General features: G+C 35.1%; 1 protein-coding gene across 12 annotated transcripts in view; it reads left to right on the top strand.

Annotated features, from left to right (window-relative positions):
* The window catches only part of NfI (Nuclear factor I), an 849368-nt gene that overhangs the window by 800937 nt on the left and 24130 nt on the right, over window positions 1-24301 (top strand). For all 12 annotated transcript variants that reach the window (XM_069838135.1, XM_069838131.1, XM_069838133.1 and 9 more), the window contains 2 exons: window positions 8892-9163; window positions 24043-24286. In XM_069838135.1, coding sequence (XP_069694236.1) covers window positions 8892-9163; window positions 24043-24286 — 516 coding nt within the window. The remainder of the gene's footprint in view (window positions 1-8891; window positions 9164-24042; window positions 24287-24301) is intronic.

Raw genomic sequence — 24301 nt, 5'->3', positions numbered from 1 at the left:
ATGTGAAATTAAATGCAATGGGAAAACAGTTAATACTAGAATTTAAATTATCAAAAATGTTGAATGTCTTGAATGTTACGTGAAGTGACTATTAGATGAATTAATCAATGCTAAACAATATTTTGAGTTCTTGAATTGCACAATTTCACCATTTACTCTATGTATATTAATTCCGTATATAATAACAGTGTAATACAAGTTAAATAATCCTGATTTAACAACTTGTTACCAAAATGGAGCATGTTATAATAATTTATATTATTTAAATTTAAACCCACTCACTTTTCACAAATACGTAATAAACACGAATTAAATAAAAGTAAAGTACTCAATTTAATATAAGTAAACCTGAGCAGACAATACGTTACAAAGTGCAACAGAATACCAAAATTTATTCCCATTCAAACAAGAGACAACCAATTTACACAGCAAGTTACAGAGAAGTGCCTAGCATATATCTCAGGCTGAACCAACAAGAGGTGCATTACGGGGAGGAGAGGAGGGGAGTCAATAAGGAAGCATGTCCACGAGTTTTAAAATAAAGGCATCAGCAGTGTAATAAAAAACCTCATAACATCGTCAGACATGACTTTCGTTTTATTATCTGGTCATCGTGTTCTAGATTTCAACCCAATTAAAATGTGTAAACGAAAGTAGAGACGTGATTAATAAGAATGCGAATTTCTCATCCACCTACGACCCTGGAAATGGGCCTACTGGACTTCTGGAGAGGTCGTACATATTATGATTGTTATTAGAGGAGAAAAATTCGCTCCGGCACTGGAGGCCGAACCCGGGTCCTTGGTTCTACATACCAACCACTCTAACCCCTGAGCTACGCCGAAGTTCAATCCACAGCACTGGATCGAATCCTCCTCCTCTAGTATTTTTCCCTTTGTGGCCTTACTCCATGTTCGACATATATGTTGACATATTATATTAAGTCAACTGCCATTATACAAGGAGCGCACTCACTTGAGTGACTTGGTGGCTGGGATTCCACAGCATATGCACTGTTGGGCGAAGAATGCGCTCCTTGTATAATGGCAATTGACTTAATATAATATGTCAATATATAACATATATGTTGAACATGGAGTAAGGCTACAAAAGGAAAAATACTACTGGGTGTTCATTTCAAAGTGTGTCATGACGTCACTGTTGATGAGTCAGCGATTTTGAAGCGAGTTTCAGCTTTTGTGTCAGAGAAGTTGCCTATTAATCAAGGCGTCCAATCTGAACTTGTGAACGTGTACGGTATAACTTGAACATCGTAGCAACAGATGGCGGTCTGTAAAGTCTACCATAACCTCTTTCGAACTGTGTTTTGCGCGGGCAAGTCATATGCAGGGTATTTGTTATCATCGGTTGCGTACGGAAACATTCCACAACCACAAATCAAATGTTCCGTGTCCATGTTGACCGTCGAAATTAATGTCAACAAATACGTAAGTAATCGTCTTAACTCTCTCCACATATCCCAACAGTAAGAAAAAAACTCACCTCAGTACATGTTTCGAAACAGTTCACATTCCTGCCACTACCGGCGTTACCGTATGTATCAGTAAGTACTCTTCTGAATGAATGCCGTACTTGCTAGGCAACTTCTCTGGCACATAAGTAATACACCTCTGCGGAAGTGTAGGAAGATTGAATTCTCTAGGCTCATCGACTAGCCACATGACGGCATACTGCGAGCCATGACACACTTTGAACTGAACACCCAGTAGAGGAAGGGGATTCGATCTGGTGCTGTGAATTGAACTTCAGCATAGCTCAGTGGTTAGAGTCCTTGATACGTAGAACCAAGGACATGGGTTCGATCCCTGGTGCCGGAGCGAATTTTTCTCCTCTAATAACAGTTCTTACCATAACAGATCAATTCTGTAGGACCAAAAATTAATCTTTATGTACATATTATGGGTAAAAGCACACCATCTTTGTGACTATGCTGAAAAGGGTGACTGCTATTATTATCATATGAGCTGAATCCTTTGTTGAACTAAGACAATATTTTAAAATGTCCTGCACTGTAGTATCATGATCTAAGGCATTATGTCGGGACTTGCGTCACAGATTTAGTACTGGTTCTAGTCTTCATGGGAAAGGAATTTTCTCCCGAAATTTCGGCCAATATATGGGACCAGTGCTCACACCCATCATCATGATGATCTTGGGGCAATATGCTAGGTAATGAAATCCAGTTTCGAAGACCAGCTATACAACTGGGAGGGGGGGGGGGGGGTTGATTATTGTGCTGAGCCCCATACTGGTTGGATGATTGTATGTATGTATTTATTCACACTGCAATGGATATATACCCGGTGGCAGTGGTAACTAATTACACTCAATAATGACAATAATAAACTTGTTAATTAAAAATACAATTAATAATACTAATAATTAATACTAACAATAATTTATAATAATAATAATAATAACAGGGAACATCCTAAATTAAATTAAGCATGACCTCTGCGGAGGCATGTGGACGTGAGGCCAGCAGCTGGCTTCTCAGACTTGGTCCTCCAATGATTGTTGCACCACGGATTACATTTCATTATGATAAAGAAGGATTAAATCAGTAAAGATTGATTTAACCCACGATATTCGGACATTAAATTCCAAATCACATGATTTAACCAGTATACTACAAACACAGGTATCATAATTAACTTCACTAATATTATGCAGTTTGACTTTACACCATTCCAATAAATGCTGGTTTCACACCTAGTGAAACAGGTTATAAACTGAATGAGTCCAAGTTTCTATTTACTCACAGATCATTATAATACATACTTACTTACTTACAAATGGCTTTTAAGGAACCCGCAGGTTCATTGCTGCCCTCACATAAGCCCACCATTGGTCCCTATCCTGTGTAAGATTAATCCAGTCTCTATCATCATATCCCACCTCCCTCAAATTCATTTTAATATTATCCTCCCATCTACATCTCGGCTCCCCAAAGGTCTTTTTAATGGCATATCACAAATAGGAGATTACTTGTTGTATTATGGGGAAGGAAATAATAATCACCAATTAGGAACAGGATTCTCTGTTCATAAAAGAATAAAATCAGCAGTAAAAAAGGTCGAATTTATCGTATTTAGTACTTAAGGGTGGATGGTGCGATATCATAGTTATAAATGCTCACGCCCCTACAGAAGAGAAAGACGACCATATAAAGGTCATTATAATACCGGTATTATTATTTGTCGCTTACACACATTAATTTCGTTTGTTTGTGCGATGTAATGATGGCTTATGAATCCAATACGAAAAAGTCATTACCTGAATGGGACTTAAAATTTGGAGTCTGCTCATCTGTTATGTTGTCGAGTAAATGTTGATTGTATATTGGCATTGCTTCAATTACATGTAACAAATGTAATGTACAAGAAACACGAAGATAAAAACATTTTAAAGTAAAACTTTTTCTTGTATTTATTTTTTTTTAACAGATGGTAAGTTAAAGATATGTAACATATAAAACTTTCTTCAAATTAAACGTTAAATGTGTTGAAATATGTTAAAAAAGGTAATATACCTCAATGGCAGACAGGCCAATTTCAACACCAGTGTGGTGTCATCATCAATGTGTTTCAAACTACTGTGGCTCCAGCTCATCTTGATTTCCGGAGATTGCTGCACATTACCTTTTTTAACATTTTTTTAACATTTAATTTTAAGAAAATTGTATATTCATACTCGTATGTGTTAAAGTGAATAACAAATACAAATGAACGTATCATATTTGTACCTAAACTGTTGAATATGTCTAGTATTCATTCCATTCCATTACGGTTTCATTATTCATCTTCATTGATATTGACAAACATAGATTTTATTGAGTTGTCATCATTACAACTGTCATCACAAATTACTACAACTACCATCATCGTTGTCTTTGTCATTGACACATCATCATTATTATTGTTAGTAACATTGCCATGCAGAGTAAGTCTCCATTCTCACTTTTGGTTTTCCATGTATTTTGGAAATGTAAAATTAGTTGTAGTTAACTATTATATAATATAATATTTATTAATCTCTTAAGAATAAAACTACAAACATTGTAGCACTTCTATTCATTCATTCATAGTGTTCTGCCACTGCAAACCCAGCATTCTTCAATCTTTCATATGTTTCGCCTTCCTCTTAGTCTCCGTATATGAACCATGTGTCTTAATGTTGTCTATTATCTGATATCTTTTTCTGCCCCGAAGTTTTCTTCTGTTCACCATTCCTTCCAATGCATCCTTCAGTAGGAAGGTTTCTTGTCAGCCAGTGGTCCAGCCAATTTCTTTTTCTCTTTCTGATTGCAGAACTAAGAGATATAAAAGAAAACCAAACAATGTTTAGAGATACCACAGTAGTAAATAGTTCTTGGCATGCTGATAATTAGAGACAAGAATTCCATGGATTATAAAATCCCAAAATATACATGGATTCATGCACTAACGAACTATGAATCATGCACGATCAAGCAAAAAATACATTGAAATGTGCACTTTCATTTTTGTTCCAAATTTCTTATTTCACTTCACTTCACTTCACTTTTTTTTTTTTTTTTTTTTTTTTTTGCACAATTAAGAACTAATAATATTTCTAAATTGGTTGCTGTGAGGTTCCTACGCTTGTCAGTCAATATAGGCAGAGAATGACCTCTCTGTATTTCAAGAAGTTATGGGTGCAAACTTGATTGAATCTTTTTCTGTTATTTAGTTTTTATCGTTTCTTTCTTCAATCCTTATTCCTGAAGCTAAAACAAGACACAAAAATCGAGAAACTGAGGTGTCCACTCAAAACCATTAAAACATGCATTTAAACTAAATATGATGTATGTTATATGCATGATTAAGCAAATAATTGCTTAAACACATATTTGGAACCGGAAAGTAATGAAATGGATAAGTACTAAGTTTGAGCTATGCCCTGTGTTCCTACAAAAACATGCATTTGCATTTCGTCTCTACTGATAATGTTGTCATAAAAATATGATTGGTTGTTTTCAACCACATAACCTACAATAGCGCCTTTTGTAGGTAAGTGTTAAAGTGCAGAAATATTTCATGAAGTCAGGTTCAATTTTTTACATTGTCTAGGATGATAGTTTGGAGGACAAGATCGGAAAATGGGCATTCTTCCTGGTGTTCTTTCATATCCCTTAACTGTATAGATTGTACTCCACTTCATTGTACCTTTGCTGTCATTTCATAAATCATAATTCCCACAGGGTGGGTATACAAGCTTCATTGATACCAAATGCAAATGTGTGAGTCATCGTAGGTATTCCTGTCTCTGTGAAATGCTGAAGACCATGGATCAGTGAACAGTAGGAATGCCCAGGGCGAGAGTGATACCTTCAGAGTTGTCAGTAGCTCTGGTAACCATTAAGAAACTATTCTATCCATTTCTGTGTTATCTCCAGGGTTGCAAATCTACCCATTGAAGTTATTTATCTCACCTCATTATTTCCTTTCAGGGAAATTAATATGCACAACAGATCATGTAGTCTTGAGTGCTGAAGTATCTGCATCTATTTCCTCCATGAGAAGAAAATAAATTGCTTTCAATTTGCGAATTATCTACTGCCACTCATTTTATATCAGTGTAAATTTTACATGGGCCAATACTAGATACTAGAGATGAACAAAACTAACTGCCGCTCTCGCTCGCTGTGTTCATTGCATTTGGCTTTCGAGTCTCGAGTCGTCATTCTCGTGTGCTTCGAGTCTCTCACATCATTCCCAAAATAGTATTTGGTAGGAGTGGAAAGATTTCGTAACTTTGAATAACATACATCATTGAAATAAATAATATTATAAATGTTTAAATGAGACTAAAAGACAAAACAGAACAGTATCTTAGTTATCAAAATGTTCTGGTTCTATTATATTATATTACCTATGTTTATATAAATAGAAAAGAAACAATTCTCAAATAAATTTGCATTTCTAAGAAACATAAACATAACATTATACGGTATATTTTTACTTCAGATTGCACACTTGATCTTAAACATATGAAAAGAAAATTCCTAGCCTTTTAATAAGGGCCTAGTAATTAAATAAAGACTGGGGAATGGATTATTATACACTGAAAGGTAGAGAGGTTTCAAATAGGCTACTTGATTGTTTATACATATATAACAGTTGACAAAGTGGATAAAGTTCAGTCAGGTATAAACAACTGTGGCGATTCAAAGTTACTTGACTTCGGGACTTTGGGAGTCATCAATATTGAGTCTCGGAACACTTACAACCAGTCTTTACTTCAAGGACGCGACGTAATACAACATTGTTGTGTGGGTTTTGGGCTTTGCGGGCGCTGTTAGTCTCGCTTTCTCGATCATTGTTCATCTCTACTAGATCATCATCATCATCAATAACTTCAAGGTTTAGGCCGATGGCCTGTTCCGCCTCCAGAATTTTATCCATCAAACTGGTCTCTCCAACGTCTCTTTGGTCTTCCCACTCGTCTTCTTCGTGTAGGTCTATAACACCATGTTCTGAAAGGTATCCTGTCGTTGGGCATTCTTGTTATATGGTCGTACCAATTACGACCATATAACAAGAATGCCCATTGTTCATCTCTACTAGATACCATACTGAAATGGCAGATCTAAAAATAAGTTTCCTACTCCGCATTTTATTTCCATGACTGATGAGTAATCCTTACAGAGCCACCCACATTCCAAGATATTTTAATTTTATTTACTCATTCAATTAATAAACCCTCGAATGTTATGCTAATACGTGTAAGTGTCTTGTTCCTTGGTAATAATTACAAATTTTGTTTCCTTGGCATTAATGTTTAGGCTCATATTTTTGCACATATTCGCGCAATATTCATCCCTTATGCCCTTTTCACTATCTTCAACAATTTCTCAGAAAATGCTCTCAGAATAAAGATTAAGCAATAGAAACAAGAGGACACATCCTTGTCTGACAGCCCTACATATATCCACCATGCTAGAAACTTCTACATCGACCTTAATTTATATGTTGAATATTATTATCTATCAATTTTGCTTTCAAGGAAGCTATAGAGAATTTGTGACCCCCCCCCTTTTTTTTTTTTTTTTTTTTTTTTTTTTTTTTTTTTTTTTTTTTTTTTTTTTGCTGTTAATAATCAGTGATGTGTTCTAAGTCTCTGCATGCAAGGTTTCAGTCTGGAGTGAGATTCTCCGTAGACATATTTCATACCATGAGAACTTTTCATGACTAATTTAATAATATTAGAGCATTAATATTTTATTATGTTTGCATAACTCACACTGCACATGCTTTGTAAGGAGATTCCCTTCGTGTTTACAAATATGAAGAAGTATAACTCATAAAAATGTAATTATACAGACTATTCCTAAGTAGACCACTCCCACTCCAGCCTCTACCTAACAAAATCTGTTGGTGAGTGACAAGTGCTCATATGCTGGTATACGGACAGGTCTGTTAATGCTCCCCTATGCAGCCTGGTCTCACTCTACCATTTACTGCTTAGCTTCCTCAGAACGGCATTCCACACTACTGTCATATAAGCTGACAGAACATGACTACCTGGGACCAGTCTGCATAGGAATGCTCTGTACACATGGAATGTCCACACTAGATTTTTGAACTGTTATAAAATATATTAGTGTCATACCAACATTACAGGCAAGGAGTAAATTCAGATATACTCCCAGAATATGATGGATATAGATTTTTTTAGCAAAGATCCAGCTACCCCTCTGCTCTGGATGCATTGCAGTGTACTGGCTTGTACTTGTCATATTTTATTTCAGATAAACTATTAAAAAATCCTATATCCTGACTAAGGCAATACACGTCCTTGATTGGGAAAATGACAACCTATGTTGGTTCTTTTGCAGAATTTTAAAATATAAGGCATCAGGAAACCTCTGTGATTACAATTGGGTATAACGTCACTGTTGGTAGTCATATGTACATGAAAATAGTGATACCAGAAATAGCAACACAAAAATTTTATAGTGCATATCTCACAGAAACTCAATTGCGCCCTGCATGTCACATAACAGACATCAAAGTAATACTGCCAATTATGCCACACACTCCAACACATCTCCTGGAATGGACTCTATGACACCGGAGATGCGATGTCACAGCTCTTGCAGATTCTGAGACAGTGGAGTACATAGATATTTTTTTGTAACCCCATAAAAAGAAGTCACAGATATTCAAGTTGGGGAACCTTGGTGGCCACTTGCAGATGATTTCATGGTCTCTAGAACGCCCAATCCACCTTCATGCCAGTTGTTCATTAAGATGATCATGAACATTTGCTACAATGAAACAATGCAAAAATAACAGAAGAGCAAAAGACTAGCTACCCGGAACAAATGAAAACAATATTAACAGATTTTATTCACTTCTGCTGCCATCTGTTGTTTTCGCCAACAGTCAGACACATTGCATTATTCATAAGAGGAATTCTTTGAGTCATTCTTTCTTAGGACACTAGTATGAAGTTCATAATTACGAAATTATACCCATTTATAATCATGGAGGGTTTCTGTGGACCTAATAACACCCATGAACTATAAGTGTTCACAGTTGCGCTGCATGAAATAAGTTGAGCTCTTTCCATTTTTTTCATACACAATTTTAATTCTAGATTTCATAAGAAAATTTGTTCCTTGTATGAGTTCTATTAAGTGTTAGAAACTTTTCAGATTTCTTTTACACAGTACTTTGATATAAGTAAAGTCGAAAATAAAATTTTCATCAAAATAAAACAGTTGATGTGTAGTTCATATATTTGTTTGTGTGTAATATATAAAATTAAAGTACTCTCTGATATTATAAATTTGTAAAAGTTATGCATAAAATAATATATTAAAAGAAATTTGATGTTTTGTTTAGGAGAATTAACAGTGACAACAGCAAACTCTCCACCAGCCTCAAGCACCCCGCCCATGGGAGGAGGAGGAGGAGGAGGAGAGGGATCTCCAAGAGACAGCCGGGGTCCAAACAATGCCCTGAGTCCATCACCACCTGTGGCTGTGGCCAGCTCTGCCTCTGCTTCTTCCTCATCCTCAGTAGATGTCGTCCCCACTAGTCGCACTGTTGTGACCAGTCCTTTTTCTGTGAGCCGGGAATATGCATTCACTCACATCCACACTCAGCCAGGTCAAGTGAGTATTTCTACTGGTATTCTTTCTGTCAACTACAGTATAACGCACTTAATATGATACTGTCTTGTTTGTAAGATTTTTCAAGGGGACCTGCCTATTTTACAGTGCATACATTTAGTCTCTTCGCAGCAGTGAGTAGCTATACAAATGGCAGTTAAGTGGACAGCATGACTGGCTCCTCTCCGTGCAAATTTAGTGACCGAACTGCATTATTTGTATTTATTTTCTGAATGATTGTAACGTGGAAATTGATATCTTATTACATTGAATACATTTACTGACCTCACAGACGATGCTGGAAATGCTGACTGTGTTGCTCGAGGACACATAGCCACTCTTTTCCCAGTTTTAAGTTGTCAATTTTCTTGGAATTCTCTCTCTCTCTTTTTTACAGCAGATTTTCCTGCCTCACCTCCTAAAAAATAATGTGGAGAAGTCAGGTTAGGGGATCGAGGCAGCTAGAGTCCTTTCGATAATATTCAATCTCCAAAGATTTCATTTAAAACTCTCATCATATGACAGATGTATGCGCTGAAAGTAACAGTATTCGATTTCATTTTCATTCAGCTGGGCAGTAAATGAATACAATATCTCTGATATACCCTTATCTTCTCAGTATGTAGTTATTTTCCTTTCACTGCTTTGAAATTGTCTGAAGACCAAATACGTGAGTTCTGTGCTTTAATATGCCAAGTTAGATTAAACCACGCCTTGTCTGTGAAAAACCTAGTTTCAAGTTTTAAATCTTTGAAACCATTCACAATATAACATTCGTTTACCATGATCAAACTGTTGTAATTGGTAGACCATTGTAAACTTATACACATGTAAATTAAGATTTTTATGTACAGCTTTATGTAATATCCCCACAGACAAATTACTTTGTTGCACTAATGTACGTATTGACTTAGTAGGGTTCTGCAGCATAGCATCTGAATTGTTGTCCAGTTTCTCCCACTTAAAATCACAGATCTTCTACGTCGAGATCCAGTTTATCGAAATTTTCCTATCACGGTTTGGAATCCTCGAATCTGGAAACCCCTTTTGAAATTTCATCTTTACATTTTGCGTAAATTTATCTCTTTTCCTGAAAGCATGTTCAACAAAAAATCACACTCTCTCCTCAATAGATAACATTGTCACAACTGAAAAATAACCACTTGTAACAAACCCAACATTCACATTGACAATAAGTCAATGTAACCTTCTACAGCATCCCTCACCCTAACCACCATTGGCTGTATCAATGACCCTGACAGAAAGCTGTCTACAGTATGCTGTCAATATGCCAAATATGTTTACTACTAGCTAACAGGTCCCTTCACTGCGGAGAAATAAATATGTGCATAGTAGTACCCATGGTTTCATTATACCTGACTCATATGTATTTGATAGGGAAATAAAATGTTTTATATACAACGCACAGCTTATCACTTACAACGGCTGGATATGGAGTTGTCACATCTTTCTGATGAAAATAATTGGAGCCATGAAATGCAAAACGTCTTAACTCCAGTTTTTCTTATTTTGAAAAAATCGATTTTTTATTAATGTTGTCTCATGTAAGCTACACAGATTAATAATATTTTCTCTAGTGTTGCAGTTTGCAGTAAGTATGATGCTGGTAAAGTGTCATTTCCATGCTTCACATAGTTTATTTGTAATTAAATTTTAGAAGTCGTGGAATTGTGTTGTTTTGCAACTCAGTAAATAAAGAAGACATACTATTTTTCTTTGTATTTTAAATCGAAAATAAGAAATTAATAAACTTACTGAAACATATTATATATATAAACAAGTATAAATAATAACATATCATTACAAAGCTTTCCTTAATCATAATCAGTGTCCCATATTTCACTTTCACTATCACTATCATTTGTTTCACAATTCCCATATTTATTTAAGATGCATTGTAATACAGCTTTAAACTTCACTGGTATGCTTTCTATATATTTAAAAATGTATTTTGTCTTAGGTTGCTTTACTGGTATTTCATTCTGGTATGCTGGATGAAGATCCATTTGGCTTGAAACTTTTGTCTTGAAATGGAATGTGTCACTTACAATATTGCTGGCTGTGGTTGACATGTTCTTTTCCCGCTACATTTTTAAGCTGAATAGATCACCTTTTCCATGTCTCTGGACAAACACGTTTCCTTAGTACTTTTCTTGAACCATCTTCGTTGCTACTGCTTTCCATTTTCTCACAAAATCACTATAAACCACAACAAAAATCTCCCTCACTTTCTAAGACACCAAATCAGCTGCCGAAAACACACATTTCTCCAAGCGAAAAAATAAGAAACAAGTAGTTGTGGGCTTTTGCAACACATGCGCGCTTCATTGCTGGCAGTTAAATGAGCAGCAAAAGAGCATAGGTTCCGACTTTGTGTTCTTTTGGTACACACTATTTCTAAAGTCATACAAAGAAAGAGCTTGTGATGTGAAATTTATGTTGTTTTGCATCTCATTTGGTGCATAGACATGCAAGGAACACGATTCTGTGCTTAACTCAATTTGGCCGAAAAGTGCATTTGTGTTGTTTTGCATCTCGTGGCTTCAATTATTGACACCAAGAGGAAAAAAGAGATATGAATTAGACATGTAATCCTACTTAATGATTGTGATGTAATCATAGCTACCTGCTATGCGATAAGACTCAATGTACTGCTCCAGAAAATTACACCCTTTCCCTTGCCTCATATCAAAGATTCATGCTTCTCCTTTTCTCTGTAACAAATTAGAATGCACCAGTGGTAATGTGTTTAAACTAATTGCATGGTTAAATTTTGGTAATGAAGAAAATTTGAACATGGTTTTATTTCACTATTTTTGTTGTTTTTGACACTATATGTAATTTATTGACATTTAGTGACATACAAAAGTTATATAGTGAAAGAAATAAAATATTTACTGACATAAAAATCACAAACTTCAGACTAAAGCAATACTCAAAAAGAGCAAAATAAATATAAGTTAATAGGCAGCAGAAGCAAACAAACATTGACACGTGAAACTGTAGAACATTGTGGTTGTCTGTTATATTACAAATGCACAAAAAATATTTATACATGTCTCAAGTTAGTTTCATTATCCTTATATGCTGCATATCGTAACTGATTACTAAGGTGATCCAATTCCTTGCTTAGTCATTCACAGTCTTCACTCATTTGTCACTGCACATGTGATGCATAATTTTCTGCTACATTCTAAGCAGATAGGAATGTTATATTTTATGCATTTGTAAGATGTTTTCCTCTCCTTGAAGGATGGACACTTCGAATATGTCTTTCTCTTCTGGAGCTGGAGAAGGCTCGTGTGACAGCCAAATGAAATGTCATTTGTCTTTTTTCGCAATGGAAGACTGGGGAATTTCATTTTCTTCATCATGTAAATTATTATTGATCGGAATCTCATGTACATCTTCTAGAACAGAGGCGGGCACAATTTGGCCCAATGAGCAGCATCCCCGGTCAATTAGGAGAAAGAGCAGAGTATGCACTCGGACAGAAGGCACTGCAGGTAGCTGCTTGCACATCTTGTATTTACAACTAGGGAAGGGATGCATATCGAAACATTTAACAGTTTTATTGCTGTACATAATATCTAGTTTTATTCAGTTCATCAGCTTATGATTAGGAAAAACACAGGATATGTGCTAAGTAAATATGTCTGTAGCGGTTTCAGAATAAGAAGGCATATGGGCTAAGCCAATACAGTGCTCGCTGCTCTACAGCGTTGACACATGTTGTGTGAGACATGAAAGACAGAGTCAGCAGATACATGTGACAAGGACGGAAAATAACCGCTAGCGCAGCGAGCGTCTTTTTTCCATAATTGTGTCTTATGTTTAAATGACTCTACAAAATATTAGTGCTACATATGACAGGAATTATAATTAGATCAGTGATAATACTGAACTAGTATATATAATATAGTGTTAGTTGGGAGGCCGGCGGGAAAAAGACCTTTGGGGAGGCCGAGACGTAGTTGGGAAGATAATATTAAAATGGATTTGAGGGAGGTGGGATGTGATGGTAGAGACTGAATTAATCTTGCTCAGGATAGGGACCAGTGGCGGGCTTATGTGAGGGCGGCAATGAATCTCCGGGTTCCTTAAAAGCCAGTAAGTAAGTATATATAATATATATTATAGAACATAATAGTAAACATGATACACATTAACTGTATATATTCTATAAATACAATATATACAATTAATTCATTTAACAAAATCAGTCCATTACAGTAAACAAAAATATATATTCTGAGATTATAAAATTCATACCTTTTACCATAACTGTCGGTAAAAATTTGTGTAAGCTAAGAAAATGTTCTTCCTATGTCACAAGACGTTACAGTGACAATTATAATAACTGTAATTTTCTTACAAAACAACAATGTAGTTTTATTCTTACAACAATAACTCTTCACTTTCTACAATTCAATTCTACTCCTGTCAACAACGGGATTTCCACTCCACACAGTATTCGTTATTGCACTCCACAGACGACAATGACAATTTACTTGGATTATTGAGAACATCAATGAACTGTTAATTTTAACTAATGTTCACAAAGCACTATTTACAAATCAGAACTGTCAGTTCTCAGTTCACAGTTCGTTTGCGTTGGCTAGTTCTTCTAGCTCAGTCACTCAAGTTCACAGTATCTCGAACCACAGACCTTCAGAGACAGTCCACTGAACCTCGAACTCAGGTCCCCCAACTGCGGTCCATTGCACTCAAACTCAGGGTTTCAAATGCTCACACAGCTGCAGACACACTCAAGTCGAACTCCTGTCTCGAAGCTGGCTTCACTGCTACACAAGACTGGCTTGCTGTCCACTGACTATAACAACTCTCAACCAACTAAACTGCTAAACTGCTCAAGTTCACTCGCGTGTCGTAATTTATAACCAAACTACAAAGCTAGAAATTTCCACGGGTGTCCAGAGATAGCATTCTCGAATAATCTGGATTTCTCTCCTCTCTGCCGCGGTCACTTTCTCCCCTCTCTTCTCTATGCCACAGCACATGCCCCAGGAAGCAGATGCACGCGCAACCTGCCCGAATCACGGCCAACCTTGCCCTTCTTCTGCCGATCATGAGATCGAATCTCACGTGGCTGTCACATAACAAAAATCAATATACAAATTAACAATATTTACATTTTACACAATATATACAAAATACAGATCAAAATTAAATACAATATAATATAGATTGATAAATTAAAATAATATTAACACAAAAGTTTGAATGAAAATGCAACTTACTCAGTATTAGAATCAGATCACAATGTAGTCGTAACTTGGTGTTTTACACATACAGCATTGATGATGGAGCGCCTTTGTTGTACTATGATTCACAGTCTATGCGTACATACCTGCTTACAATACTACTCTGCTTATGCATCCATGGCTAATGAGCCATGTTATGCATCGATGTGATGTAATAGATGTACCAGAAGAAACTACTTGATCCGCTGTACGTTTGGGAACAAAAATGAGCTGCCTGTTAATCACCCATTGCATTGTGTTGCTTTCATTTTCTTCTTCACTTCACTGATTAGGTGAATAGCTTTTCTTGATAGATCCATCTGGACGTGTGCTGAGAACAATTTGTGTAAGAAGTTATTCCTGAGAGATTACTGACCTCTAGCAGAGTGAATGGTGGCAGGACTGCTGTCTTGTGGCTTAAGTCATTCAGCCATCATTTATATTAATGCTACTTAAAGGGCTGCTCCTTCTGCTCAGTCCTGAACATTAAAATTTTTACTCTTGGTACCCTGGATGTGGGCTCTCCATATTTGTATTCCTGGAGAGAGGATGTCCCAGTATTTTTAAGCTCCGAGGAACTGGGCTCCTTTCTGGTTCATGGGCTCTTATTACATAGCTTTTCAGACCGCCCCATCATGTGTGGTAGGATCTCCCTTCTGTCACCCAGTGGATGCACCTGATAGGGGTATAAGATTCCCCATGGGGTGTTGGTTTCATAATGTGTCATTTTGTTTATAAAGAACTGATCATATATTTTTATGCCAAGTTTCAAAGTAATACAGATAATTCTTCCTGAGAAAAACGTCAGTAGAGTTTCTAAATATGTAGTTTTTATATAAAATTTAAAAAAAAGTCACGTTACCAGTGGTGGTTGGTGTAATTTTGAATGGGTGTCATTACCATTAAGTTCATTATGTCTAAGTAAACTGTGCAATAAAAATTGCTACATTTGGTACCCACACTCCAGCTTCTGTTTCATATCTGAACAAAGAATATGCAAAACATTTAAATATCTTGAGACGTAATGAACAACAGCTTGAAAAGAGCACGTCTCAAGTTACACTGACTTCTGCATAGAATAAATTGTACTACTATTTTTTTCGCCCATGAAGGAATAAATTTCGAATTAGTGAAGCTCTTTGAAATTTATACTTTTAAAAAAAGAGTAGAATTAAATAGAATTCACACACTTCTTTTCTTTAAATTGCTTGCAAAATTGCAAGATTTTTTGATTTTAAGAAGTAATGTTGACTAGTTTGAAATTATGGAAAGGGAATCTTGTCAAAGGAAATGTAAAATAGTTAAACCAAATTTATATATTCTTAAACAGTATTAAACCATTAAATTAAATTACTTCAAGTAAAGAAACATTATCAAGATTACAAGTATAATCTTAATCTAAAGCAATAGTTTATATAAACAATAAATGTCACACTTAAATGTAATGGCTGTCAGTACTGTAGAATTGTTTGCTTCCTCCACAGGATACAATATTGGGTTACTTGAATGTAGTCTGCACATGCGCAGTTTAATTCGCATGAATTTCCATATTCGACCTCAATATTACATCATCTGTTCCTCGCACACATTGGCCAGCAACTTCATAGGAAGGAGGTTCAGGGAGAATTTGCTCCCATAGGCTTCTCACTTGGCTAAATTCCTGTTATTTTATATTGGAATAGGACTTTTAGAAAGAGAAAGAAATACCTTCTCACTTGCATGCATCATTGCCGTAACATTTCAGCAAATATCTTTGGGTTGAGGAGGGAAACCGTGGTATGTGCCCACTGCGTATAGCCTACCATCTGATTGTAAAGCTTTGCTTTTTTTCCAACACTGGTTTGAAAACTCACAAACACAAGTGAAACTACTGATTTTAAATAAAAATGTACCAATACCCCTATATACCATATATGCACTTCTGGATTCGCAATGCTTAGGATCTTTTTCAACTAAAAAAATAAAATGACTCACAATGCAAACACCACCACTGATAGTCACCACCTCACTGAAGCAGTGAGACATCTAGAAAGAAGATAAGAGAAAAGTATTTAGTTCTGAAAAATTCTTGGCCTTAATGAGAGTTTTACATTGTGCTTCAATGGTGGAAGCAGATTGTTGATGAGAAAAACGTTCTCTAGCTAACCATCCGTGTCAACATAAACTGAAAGAAGTATAGCGAGATAAATTGCAACTGATGAAACATCATCACAGAAATTGATTTTTTAAATAAAACGAAACTTGAACTTTTCAAATATGGAGGTGAATCATTAAAAGAACCCTGATCAATAAAAACAGTGAATTGTGAAACCCATTACAGATTTTTGCATCCTGGAGTTCTGTTGAAAATTGAAATGGATTTATGATGTTCTATTCATTCTAGGCAAAACAATTAACTATTACGTAATTACTTTATAAATGTATGTAAATAATAAGTCATAAAAATTCGAAAATGAAAACATGCTAGGGAATAACTATAATTAGCTTCTGTGGCATTGCCACAATTTCATTAATAATAATAATAATAATAATAATAATAATAATAATAATAATAATAATAATAATCACTATGTGAACCATATGGAATGATAAATAAAAAGTTTATCAACATATTGCATTAAAAACATATCATTTTGTTTCTATATACTCTACTACAATACCATATTATTTTCATGCCTGGCATTGTGTTGTGAATGTGTTTCTTGAAGTCTGGTTCAATGTGAGAAAGCTATATCATAGATTTCTTTGCTACAACTAACTTCATTATTGTTTTTACAATTCTTTTCATCACCATCTTTTCACACTTTCAGTTTTCAGCCACTTATCCATGACGATTACCTCACACAACTTACAATCGAACTAAAAATTAAACTGTGCAATAACAATATTATTTAAAGACGTCAACCATCCATTTACATCACTGACACATTATAAACTAAAGTGACTCATTGTTCGTGGAACACCGTAACCTGCTGTGAGGAACTCTGGGGTTCCATAGAAAACAGTTTGAGAACCATGATTTATTAAATTATGAATGGCATAGTTGACTTAAAGCTAGGGTGACCAGATTTCCAAAATAAAAAAAACGGGACACTTATTAAAGTTGACATGAATCAACATTTTATCTAATCATTCATTATTGTGTTTATATAATGTCAGTGAGCAATAACGTCCAGTTTTATTTATTTATTTATTTATTTATTTATTTATTTATTTATTTATTTACTTACTTTATTTATTTATTTATTTATTTATTTATTTATTTATTTATTTATTTATTTATTTATTTTTAAATACTACACTGTTTACAATAACTAGGCTATAATAATTATACAAGTACATAATAGAGTAGCATGGATACTTGGCTTAAGTCATTGTTGACAATTTTTTATATTGCAACTAGTCTGGATTAAATAGGTTAACTTATCTGTTTAAAAATACTTTAGGTTAATTGGACCTTACATCATATTCATGTCATTGTATTCTGAACTTGTTTCATAACAAAATTTTTTGCCTCATATTACCTTTTACGGTAACTATTTTAACATTCTCCATGAAGATCAACTGTACAATCTTGCATCATATGTCTTTGATGAGTGAATTTGCTGTAGAAGTGTTGGCCTTTCCTTCAGGAAACTATAGAAGTCCACGCAAGACACATTTTTGAAATGACATTTTGTGATTAATATGGCCTTCATGGTTTTAACTAAAAACTGATTCCTTTCATCAGACCAAATTGAATTCAACAATGAAAACACTCTTTCTGATGATGCATTGGAGTCGGGTATTCCTAATACAAAACTTACAATCTGAATTATGTTTGTGAAACTAATGAATTTATCTTTTATAATAAAATAAAAGAAAAATAAATATTTTAACAATAATTTAGGGAAATGGGACATTTGGTGCCCCGAGCATACTTTTCTCGGGACAGGGGACAAGAGGCTGAAAAAAGGGACAATTCCGTTAAAAACAGGACGTCTGGTTACCCTATTTAAAGCATCTTAGCAAAGAGACTGGAGTTAGAAAATAATGGTAAGAAAGAATAATACAATAGGTCCCTAATAGAAACAACAACCACATTTCTTGGCTTACAAATTGATGTTAAATTGGAAAAATCATATTAAAGAAGTTACCCCAAAACTAAATTCAGCATGTTTTGCTATTAGATCTATGCAAGAAATAGTAAATATTAATATCTTAAAAACAATATACTTTGCATACTTCCACTCGGTAATGAGTTTTGGAATAATATTCTGGGGAAATTCCACAGATAGTAACAGTATATTCCTACTACAAAAAAGAATAATTAGAATAATAGTGGTTGTCAAATCTAGGGAATCGTGTAGAACCATTTAAAAAAAAACTACAAATAATGCCCATGGCTTGTCAGTATATTATTTCATTAATAAACTTCCTCGTATGTAATCATGAAAACTTTTTAACTAATTCAACAGTTCATAGCATAAATACGCGTCAAAAAAGTGACTTTCATACTCCATCAGCAAGTCTATCGTGCTATCAAAAACGAGTGCGTTATATGGCAGTAAAAATTTTTAATAGCCTCCCTTTGGATATAAAAAATCAAACTCAAAACATAAGATTATTTAGGGCCAAATTAAAGAAGTAGCTAATTTCTCACGCCTTCTATTCTGTAGGTGAATTCCTGACATTCAACAATGCTTCATAAATATTTCTGTCCTATGTTAAATATTGATATTAAAACTTCGTGTTGTATTAGTAGACTATATTGTAAAACTCTTTTGTATTTATTTCAACTAGACTGTTGGTGGGTTGCAAGAACACATTTATTCCTTTGTTATCCACTAACGGACCAATAAGTTCGAAAGACGCGTTGCAAGAAACATCTTTAGTGTTATTGATCCATTAAAGGACTCGCTAACTTGAGATCTGACTTCCCTCCTATAATGATATTTATTCCTCCGTTAGACAGCCATCTTACATACATTTTGTATATTGGCGAAGAGTTTAATATATTTTGATTGATTATAATGTTACCTGTGTATAATAGGCCTATATACACGATAATATAATAATATTGCATATCGATGGCTAGAAAGTAATTTTTACCTCGTATCTGTATATTTGCAGGTAAATAAAGAAAAGACTTCGAAATTATTTTCTCAAAATAGACAAACTTCTTGTATATGTTTTTGCTCTGCAAGATCTATTTGAGAACAAAATATTAGTACACTGTTCAATTTTGTGAACACAATAATAATGTAGTTAATCTAAATAATAACAATGTAGTTAAACTAAATTACCATTTTTGTAGATAGAGGTATCTCTTCTTAGCCATCGATATACGATAATTTGATTACTTGTTTGTTTATTTACTTACTTATTTATTTATTTATTCATTCATTCATTCTTCGAATAGCGAAATTATTATTTATTTCTTTATTAAAGACTAGTTCAGGCATGCCAGAAATCAGACTCTAAATGTGCAGTTTTGTGCACGGATCACCGGTCTGTGTGTCTGCATCATTCGAGCATTGCTCTTACCCGTTCTTAGCTGGAGGGGTGTACAGTAATCTATTCTGCGCTTCTAGTGTTGGATTAAATAGGCATTTGGACATTATAAACACACTTAGCAGAAGGAAAAAAACACGGTTATTATCAATGTCTATACTTGACAATTGTAATACAAGAAACTTTAGGCTCACTCAGTTATACTTCACAAAGTAGTGGTTTGTAAAGGATAATTTATTAATGTGATTTTTATATAGTATTTGAAGAAAAAAAAATATTGCAGTAATTTCGAAACAACAAATCGAACAAGTATTTCATTGTTCGTCGAGCATTATTATTTATTGGGACCATTGTTGAAGAAAATATTATACTCCCAATTAATTACGTGCAGTATGTGAAGCTTTTACACTGAAATAATTTCCTTGCTGTATGTCAGTATAAATTAACATTTATATTAATAAACAATATAAATTAAGCTTAGAATTTAAATTCACATATAGTTTATTTGGAAAACGTTGAGAGCAAGTATCGACAAGTGGGAGCGTTACTGAAAGAAATTAAAAGTGTAGTTCACAAGCTGTGAAGCGACGATAGTCTATTCATGTCAGGTTTAAAGATTTATTAATGTAAGTATATTAGCATAATATAGTGATGTGAGTTGGAAAATTTGCCATTATATATTTTTCCAGAAAATTTTTCCGCCTTGCAAATAGTTGCTTTCTTCGCTCCTTACAACCTCAAGAGCCTCACATATATTCCTCACTATATTCACATCACTTACCAGCTTATGAAATGAAAGTCGTAAGTCGTCTAATCTCTGATGGCTGTGTTAGTACAGACTCCAAAACAACGCCATTGTCAAGTTCGTTTTGCCGTGAGAGTTCTGATTAAGAAATAAGTGCTGGCAATATCATATTTTGAGAACTTTACTAATCTGATCTGTCACAACACTATTACCTCGACATGGGCTGATGAAAGCCTTTCATTTTAAAATAATTATTGTTGGCTGAGGTAAACATTATATCAATTATGTTATATGATAAGTAATTTCTCTTCTTCGTTACCTGTGACCTCCTCACTTTATTTATCATAACTCATTCACAGACACAACCAAATCAGCACCTGTACTGAAACTGCCCTCCAAGGCGATTCACTCCCTCCAGGTAGGGGAATAGAAAATGCACATTGCACAGGGACTACTGCACAATGTGCTCAACTGCACAATGTGCAGGATTTTGGCATGTCTGCTCTAGTTCATCATCTGATGACGAGGCTATGTACTCTGTAGACTGTCTTTTTATTTTCTATAAAATTAATGCACTTGTGCACTATTTATAATAACAAATAAGCATATTTATCTTTCTCACTGAACTTCTGTTCCTGAATTCTTTCTGGTTCGTATTAGACTATATTTATTGCAAATTTTGACAACAATGAAAGCAATGCATCACATCAGTCTAGCAGCCGATGTTCACTTTTTATTCATTCATGTCCTCTTGGATCACTTGTGAAATCCAAAGATGCTTGGTTAACGATCCAATAACTAGTGGCCCGTTAAATTCCTGTTCTGCAAACCAACAATCCACTAACTTTAAAGGTCCACTAACTAATGGAGGAATACATTATTTATAGATCTGTTTTCTTGCAACCGAGCATGTGACTATAATTAAGACTTTATAGTACTATTAAGATTTTTTTTTTCTGTTTGGCATGTTCCATATTCTAATTGTGAAACATTGTAAGAATACCATGGAATGTAAATAAATACAATGCAGTACAAAATGACGATCTGATCTAAATCAACTCAAGTGATTTTCATTCAAGTGCTGTCTCCTGTGTATGTGGTATGTATAGAACTGATTGGTACAGACAGCTTATGCGATCACTTTTCGAGAAACAAAATATGAAAAGATGAAAAAGAAAAAAGAAGTATAAATTTTCGTATAAACTAAGAGATTAAATTTGGGATTAAGGTAATGTTAGCAAGGAAATTGCAAACAAAAACAGAAGCGGAAGTAACATTTTGTAAGACTTGCTCATGTTTTACGACCAAATGTTAGAGGTCAACTTCACATGACACTTTAGTCCATAATGAAAAAAATATTTATCCTCCGGACCCTTTACATCTGGAGGTTACATTTGTTGTTTAGTATATGTTTTTAACGAACTTGACATTTTGGACATTTTACATCAGAATATTTTATAAAATTTTATTGTTTTAAATGCGCCAGATAATTTATCTCTGGTGGTATTTGTTTTATTATTTTATTGTCTCTTTTGAAATAAAACCCAGGTTATGAGAACTGCTCATTTATATAATTTCTTAAGAATCACCCTGTGGAGAATGCATTTGTGTACCTCGTTTTTACTGTGACAACGTGTTTCAGTTTCGTGTTAGCGTTCACTTTATTGTATTGCTTGTTTTTACTTTTGAAGAGTTTTAGATAAGGGCGCAAATAGCCACAGTAGCTGACGCACCCTTTTTAAACCCCACTAACTAACTATGTATATGTATGTATATACAGGGTGACCCAGTGGGATATGACGGTTTTTAGAACGCTGCCGTTACTAGCAGTTTTGTGTGGGGGAAACACAATTGGTTGCTATGTAACCTTCATAACATGCATTTTTTATTTTCAGTGTACTTCACGACATTATGGTTAACTGGACGGTGGCAGAACGTGTCTTCACAGTGACTGCATTTATAGAGTCAAAATCCATCACACACGTCCAAAAACGATTTCAACTTCATTTTAATGTCCCACGGCATGGAAGAGTACCGTCACGTAACACTATACTGAAGTGGTTGCGTAAATTTAATGAGACCGACAGTCTGCGTAATGGTTCGTTGGTAGTGCAAGAAGAGTCCGCACGCCAGAAAACATCGAGAGAGTACGGGAAGCAGTGATCAGAAGTCCACAGCATTCTGCAAGGCGGCAGGCAGTTGCAGTGAATTTATCGCGCACAAGCGTTTGCCGTATTCTGCATGAGAACCTAAAATTCCACCTGTATAAAATTCAAATGGTGATTTGTGTGCGTGATGCTGATAAACCTGCTCGGTTGGCATTTTGCAGACTGTTTCTTGCAATCTTGAATGCAGATCCAGGCATGCTTAACAAACCAATTTTGTCGGACGAGGCACACGTTCACCTGTCTGGAGCAGTTAACAAACAAAATTTCCGGTACTGGAGTGACAGCCAACCAGAGGCAGTGCACGAAAAATCATTGCATAGCCCCAAGGTTACAGTGTGGTGCTGCGTTTCTGCCTTCGGTATTATCGGCCCACATTTTTTTGAAGAACGTGGCCAGTCTGTGACCATCAATGCACAGCGATACCAAGCAATGCTGACAATGCTGGAACTGCCCGATATGGAGGATGCTGAGTTATGGTTACAACAGGATGGCGCCGCAGCGCACACTGCTCGTGAAACAATGAACTGTCTGCGAGTCATGTTTCCTGGACACATAATTTCAAGGTTTGGAGATGTAGCCTGGCCGCCGCGATCTCCTGATCTCACAGCACCCGATTATTTTCAGTAGGGGTTTTTAAAAAGTGAGGTGTACTGCAATAAGCCACGCACCACTATGTAGTTAAAAGAAAACATCCAAAATGAAATTAGAACAATTGATGCTGGTTTATTGCAGCGAATTATGATGAGCTTCCAGCACAGATTGCAAGAGTGTGTAGAATGTCATGGAGGCTACTTAAAAAATGTAATATTTAAGAAATAATTACAGATTTGTAAATTGCAGTGTTGTAGAATTTTCCTGTATAAGTGTCATCTTTCAATTCCACTTAAATATCCCACAACAAGGCAATAAAAACCGTCATATCCCACTGGGTCACCCTGTACGTATATATATATATATATATATATATATATATATATATATATATATATATATATATGTGTGTGTGTGTGTTAAATTCATAGGTGTAAAGTTGTCAGCATTGACATTTTAATGATAAGTTTCCTATATATAAATTTCTAATGAATTTTATTTCGACTGTTTTTTTTTAATGACAAATATGTATGTCAGATATATGAAGTTCTTGTATACTACAAGAATTTTGTCTTAGTTAAGCCATGACTTTTGTTGCAGTTGTTCAGCTACCCAAGCATCAGTCCAGTGAGTGCCATGTCCGTATCCGGCGTCATCAGTCCAACCAACCTGAGCCTCTTCACTTCCCCTGTGACAACACCTCGCACTACTCCTCGCTCCACGCCTATTCCCCGCTGGAATGCTCCGTTCATCAGTTTGGATGAGGACTACAACATGATCACACCCCTCATGTCTGGGAATGGAAACAACCCAGAAGCCAATGCTGGAGCTCTCATGGATGACGGTACATGTGATGTTT

This window comes from Periplaneta americana, chromosome 10, assembly GCF_040183065.1.
Source record: "Periplaneta americana isolate PAMFEO1 chromosome 10, P.americana_PAMFEO1_priV1, whole genome shotgun sequence".
Lineage (NCBI taxonomy): Eukaryota > Metazoa > Arthropoda > Insecta > Blattodea > Blattidae > Periplaneta > Periplaneta americana.
Note: the sequence above shows the minus strand (reverse complement) of the source record. Positions and strands in the feature narration are given on the sequence as shown.